General features: G+C 52.6%; 1 protein-coding gene across 1 annotated transcript in view; it reads right to left on the bottom strand.

Moving 5' to 3' along the window:
- SLC2A1 (solute carrier family 2 member 1) overlaps positions 1–6,158 on the bottom strand; it is a 28,744-nt gene extending 22,586 nt beyond the window's left edge. Inside the window, exon 1 of the mRNA XM_007453005.1 lies at positions 5,930–6,158. Coding sequence (XP_007453067.1) covers positions 5,930–5,947 — 18 coding nt within the window. The 5' untranslated portion in view covers positions 5,948–6,158. The remainder of the gene's footprint in view (positions 1–5,929) is intronic.
- Between the last annotated feature and the right edge of the window lie 76 nt (positions 6,159–6,234).

Raw genomic sequence — 6,234 nt, 5'->3', positions numbered from 1 at the left:
CGGAAAAAAAAAAAAAAAAAAAAATTCAAATTTCAGTTTCCATTAATAACATTTGATTGGAACACAGCCATACTTGTTTGTGAAGTCTGTATTGTTTATGGCTGCCTTTGTGCTACAACAGCAGACCATATGGCCCACAGAGCCGATGATATTTACTTACAATTTAGCCCATTACAGAAAAAGTTTGCCCATCTCTGCTTTAAGCTCCAGGTGCTCTGAATTGCCAAGTGCAAACCCAACCCACGAGCTGCACAGGACTTTTCAAAGCCTTCCAGGCAAAACCAAATCATCTTCCAAAAAGGTGTTAAATGCAAACAAGTGACTCCCTGAGAGTCAGCACCTGGGCATCTGGAGAAGCTCACACCCCAGAGAGGTACCCATTCAGTGGAGAGGTGGGCAGCAATTTGACTATGATAAGATTAATTTGATAAGACCATGGGACTATGTAAAGGTCCCCAACACTCTCAGCAGACAAGTTTAAGTACACCACTTGTGTGACCTTGAAAAATCCTCTTCCCCTAAGACCCCCTTTCTCCATAAGAGAGGTTTCCTAAGAATAAGAAATTATATTACTAAGGAAACGATACCTGAGTGCATGTTCCCAATACTGTTCTAGTCAATGGGGACTCAGCAATAAACTCAACCGAATCCCTGCTTCATGGAACTTGATATTTTAGTTGGGGGCTGGCAGCGGGGGGTAGGGTGGAAGGGTAGAAAAAAAATACCTAAAATACATCAGGTGGTGAGTGGTATGAAGAGAGAAAGTGACGAGGACAATCACTTAATGCTTAATCACGGTGGGACATTTTGTAATGGATATTATGCAGCTGTTGGAAAGAATGCAACACATCTGTATGTACTTGATACGAAAAGAGTGCCAGGTAAAAAAGTACTAAACAACGTATAGAATGTATATTTTGTGTAAGGAAGGAGGAGATAATGAACTTGTATAATGGCACTTCCTTATATGTGCAGAGAGAAACACTGCAAGTATTGGTAGGTGAACAGGATGGGCTGCACTGGGCTGCACAGAACTATGTAGAAAGCATGATCCAATTACACTAAATTCCATTTATAGGCACACATATACACATGCACAAAAAGAGGTCTGTGAGGGTAAACACCAAACCATTACAATTGGGGGAAGATGTTTACTCTCTTACTTTGCATGCTTCTCTATAGTTGGCTCCATTACAGTACTTGTGTAATTAAAAAAAAAAACCCTGCAACCTGACCTAGAGAGGTAGGTATTATCCCTGTTACAGTTGAGGAAATTAGCTCCAACAGGAGCTGTGGCTGGTCTGAGGACAAATGGTAGAGCTGTTTCTGGTGGAGCCCTTTCCTCCTCACTCCCCAGTGCCAAAATAGTGGGGGTGAACTCTGGGCTAGGCGCTCTTGGCAGATGTCCTCTCCAGCAGAGGCCTCAGTAGCCAAAGGCTCGTTAAGCTGGGGTCTGGCGATAACTCTCTCCCCTTCCAGGGTACCAAGGCCCTGGGGAGGCAAAAGCCAGCAAGGTGGTGGTGCTGAAGTCTTAGAAAGGGTGAACACTGCCCTCATTCTGCACGAGTTCAAGGTCTGGGAGCCCTGCTCCGTTACTGCAAAACCCCAATGTTTATGCATTAGCTATTGAGCTACTCCCTCCCTGGCCTGGAGGCTGGATGGTAGAGCCTTAGGCTCCACTCCATGCCTCCCACGGAGGAGGCCAGTAACAACTGGAGGTTTGTTTTGGTGACCAGGCCTAGACACAGCCTCTCTGAGCCCATAGGTCCAACCAGGAGCCTTCTCAACCTCTACCATTCTGGGACGCAGGTTACCAAACTGAGTGGCTCTGCCCAGGAGTGAGGTGGGGGAGGGGTGAGGTTGCAGGTCCCAAGCCAACACTGCACGCTTCCCCTTTGTCCCAGGCCTCCCCAGCTCTGCCAGCTAGGGTGGGAGGGGGAGAGAACTGGATGCCTGTACCCTTGGAGCTGGAGCAGAGCTCTAGGCCCTGACATCCTGTGACCAAGAGGCACTGGGTAAAGCTGAGCTCCTTGAAGTCACAAGCTGATTACAGAGGGATTGGGGGTTGACCCAGCTCCAGGCCAGGTAGGGTTGGTTCCGGAATGGCCCAGCATGGGACAGGGATCATCATGGAGATGTTGACGATGTCCGTACACCCAAACTGGACGTGCAGAGGGTCCTTCCACTGAAAATAGCCGCCACCCTGCTTGAGGGCACTGGGCAGTCTCGCCACAACTACCATGGAGTGAGCCTCCATTTTACAGGGAAGAAAACCGAGGCTCTGAGGAAGGCCACTTCCCCAAGGTCATAGTTTTATGAGGATGTATTTTGTTTCCATTCACAGAAGGCTTTCAGTTGTCAAACTGTATCTAATCCAACTATTAGACTGCACCCAGAAAGAGGCTGGAAAGTCCGGGAGTCTGGGAACTCCTGTTCATTTGGGGTGAGTGGAAGGTGGCACATAGGACAGGGGTGTGCAGAAAAAAAACACGTTTTTCAAAAACAATACCGAAGAACATCTCAAATTTTTTGTGACAGCCTTATCTTGGCTAAGCCTCTTTCCTTCTCAGGCCTCAGTTCCCTATTTGTCAAACAGGGCTGGGCCATGCACTAGAAGGTCCCTTCCTGCTGGGGACTTTCTTTTATCCTCTTATGCCATCCTAGAAAGGCTGGCAGGTGTTTTGTGGTGGGAGGCTAGTATGTGACCTTGGAAAAGTCATTTTCCATTGGACTGTGACATCATCATGACCTGTTATCACCCTCACAGGGGGGGCAGGGCAGCCACATCAGTTGACCCATCTCTGGGCCTGGCACTCTCACCCATGGGCTACTCTGCAAACCAGCTTCCTGACAAAACCCCTACTGGAGAACTAGCCAGCGGAAACTTTAATGATTTACCCAACCAAGCGATACAGCCTGGGCATCCTGGGACTCCCCAAAAGCTCATGTTGCCCAAATGCCAGACTTCTGGACAGAAGCTGCAACCCAGCTAGCAGGTCACCTGGGGCCCAGGTAGGTGCAGTGCATCATGGGAATCCAGAGAAGCAAGGGATATTTATGGAGCATCCATGGGGACAGACAGACACATTTATTTCTGAATTCTTACAGACACTCTAATGACAAAAATGACATCATTCTGCAGACGTGGCAACTGAGCTAAGCTGGAATTCAAAACCACAAATGCAGGACTTCGAAAGCCTATGCTCTTCCGTACCACTGAGGGGCTGAGGAACCCCACGGATTTCTCATTTCTCCTTTGGAGGGCAGAGTGGCAGAGTCCTGGGGCACAACTGGGGTGCTAGGAGGGACTAGTTGGGAGTTCTTCACAAAGGGCTGGGTGAGACATCTGGGGGCAGGGCTCACCCTCATCTGCTGCCCAGGACGGAGCATGAGCAAAGCACTGGCTGGGACAGGAGGGTCTTCAACCTGTCTCCTCCCTACTTCCTACTCAGTTAAACTCAGCACAGTGAGCCACAGAGGAGCACGACAGAACGCAGGAAAGTCAGCTGAGTCAACTGAGGAGATGAGGAGGAACATAGCAGAAGGAACTTCAGAACTAGACACACCTGGTTTTAAGACCTTGGGCAAGTGATATAACTTCTCCAGGCCTCAGTTTAACCTCTTGCACAAAAGGGCTGGGCTTGCTGATTGAATCAGCAGCTCCAAAGGGAAGGGCATTTTTCTAGAATGTATACAGGATGATCCATAGAAAGTTTAGCAAAAAAATAAAAAATAAAATTTTTTTTACTATAACTGTTATCTGTATTTGTCCTTTGAAATTTCTACTTTATGTAGGCATATAATCTATTATTATAACTGCACATACATGAATTTATAAATACAGATAAACCACTGGGAAGGAGGTGCTCCAAAGCAATCAAAAGTTTGGAGGGTACTGCATGAAAAACACCTACCTGCTACAGAACTGGCTGGCACATGGGCACCCCTGAAGTTAGGCAAACTCTCTCCCCTCAGCTCAAAATTCAAGAAAGTCTATGGTGAAAAGGGATAGTGTAGACTGAAAGCCCTTTCTGATTGGCCTGGTTCAAATCCAATTCAGCCACTTACTAGCTGTGTGACTTCAAGTAAGTTACTTCCCTTCTCCGAGCTCTAGGCCTCTGAACCAGCAGAGCTATATATGGAGGGTCAGTGACACTGAAAAGCATTTGAGCCCAGAGCCTAGTGAGCTACAAGTGACTGTTGACTTTCTCCTCCACTTTTCTGTCTCCTCTCAGAATATTCACTTCTCCACTCAACAGATGAACACCCAGGTCATGCATCACATGCTGAACAGACATTTCTTACCCTTGCAGGAGCGAAAAAAGTTTTCCCTCTCTTACAGACAGTGAAACTGAGGCCCAGAGAAGTTAAGTGACCTGCCAGAGCCCTGAGGTAACACAGCAAATATTTAAGCTTTGCAGTGGCAATGTTCTTACCACTAGTTAAAATAGCTTCTCATTTTATTTTTATTTTGTTATATCCCAGCATAATGGCTCACCTATGACTGTCAGGAAATGTGTTCTGGGCTCAGGGTCTCTCTTCAGGCCAGGGCGGGGTGGTGAAGCAAGTTGTTTGGATTCATCAGGCATAAAGGAGCATTTTCCCGCTGAGGGTAGAGCCTGGCGTCACTGTCACGCACCTCTCCGCCCAGCCAAGACCTTGTTCAGTTCCACCGGACACCTCCACAGCCCATAGGAAGGGCAGTGCAGAGTTCAGTGCTAACCCCCCAGGCCAGGTGGAAAAACGGACATCCTCGTGCCTTCCCTGCCGAATTTCAAAGAAAAAAGTCACTTGAAAATATTCTATAGAAAGGGGAGGAAGGGAGGGAGGAAAGAAACAATGCCCTACAACACACAAGGTGGGGCCCAATAAATATTTGTTGGAAAGGAACCGTTCTGGGAAAGTCACAAAGATCCCCTGTAGGACAAACCCGTTTACAGATGAAAAAAAGAGATCGTATCTAGGCAGTTGCTTGCTCCCGGGGGGAAGGAAGAGTCCTCATCTTCCTTTCAGTCCCACGACCCTCAGCTCCCTGGCGCGCGCTAATCCCACTCCACTCCAGCCAGGGGCCCCTTCCCGACCCTCGGCACCCCCGGGATCGCGGCGGCGGCCCCTGGGGTACTCTCTCCGTCCGGCCCTCACCAGCTCCGCCCAAGCAGGGAAACGTGCCACCTCAGAGCACATCTCCCCGGGTCTTGGCAAAAGCTCTGGGGCCTGCACTACGCGGAAAGGAGGGCCTCGGAAGTCAGGCTTTTCGCCTCAACCCTGTAGCCAGGCACCCTGGGGTTGGAGCCCGGGCCTTAAGAGAGTGCCCTCCGCCTTGGAACCCCGGAGGACCGGCGCGCGGACTGCGCGAGGCCGCGGAAAACGCCCAACACCACAGGCCGCGCGCCCAGTGTGGCGCCCAGGAAAAGGGAGCATCTGTTCCGAGCCGGCCGAGCGGGGGCGGGTCCCTCCTCCTCTGAGCTCCCGGGCCGGGGCCCGGCCGGGGGCTCGGCCGGCTCAGCCAATGGGCGCCGCGCTCGGGCCCCCTCCCCCGCCCCGGGAGAAGTCGGAGCAGGGCCGCTGAGGAGGAGATCGTGAGCGACGTGCCGCGCCCGGGCCCTGGGTCCCCCGGCCCTGTTGGGACGCGTGGACGGCGCGGCGCCCCCGGAAGGAAGCCAGCTGCTCACTGCGGGCGCCAACAACGCACGCGGCGCCCACGCGCCCGCCAGATCCCGACCCCATCCCCGCCCAAGTCCCCGGCAGCGGCAGGGCGCTGCGCTCCGGGCCCGCGCCGAGCATGGCTCTGAGAGGCGCGCCGCCAGTCCCGGGCTCACAGAGCGTCCGGGCCGCCGGGGAGGTCCGGGGAGGCCTAGGCCGGCGGAGGGGTGACCGGGGGTCCGCGCCTTTGTTCCAGGCGGGGAGGGCCCGCGGGAGCGCGACTCACCTTGCTGCTGGGCTCCATGGCCGCGCTGCGCCGGAGGCTCTGGCAGCGCCGGGTGCGCGGGCGGCGACGGGCGGGCGGGCTGCACTCTGCGGATCAGGCTCCGGCTCCGGTCCCGAGACTCCGACTACGACTCTTGACTCCGACTCTGGTCGCTTGGCCTCCTGCTCCCTAGCGAGCTAGCTCCTGGGACCTGCGGCCCACGATCTGAACGCTCGCTGGGGTTACCTCTGAGCGCTGGGACGTTCACGTTTATAGGACCCTAGCCATTGGCTGGCGCGGCTAGGGTGCGGGGGGGAGGAGGGGTG

The sequence above is a fragment of the Lipotes vexillifer genome, unplaced genomic scaffold (assembly GCF_000442215.2).
Source record: "Lipotes vexillifer unplaced genomic scaffold, Lipotes_vexillifer_v1.1 scaffold683, whole genome shotgun sequence".
Classification (NCBI taxonomy): domain Eukaryota; kingdom Metazoa; phylum Chordata; class Mammalia; order Artiodactyla; family Lipotidae; genus Lipotes; species Lipotes vexillifer.
The sequence above is the reverse complement of the archived record's forward strand: the minus strand, read 5'-3'. Positions and strand labels throughout refer to the sequence as shown.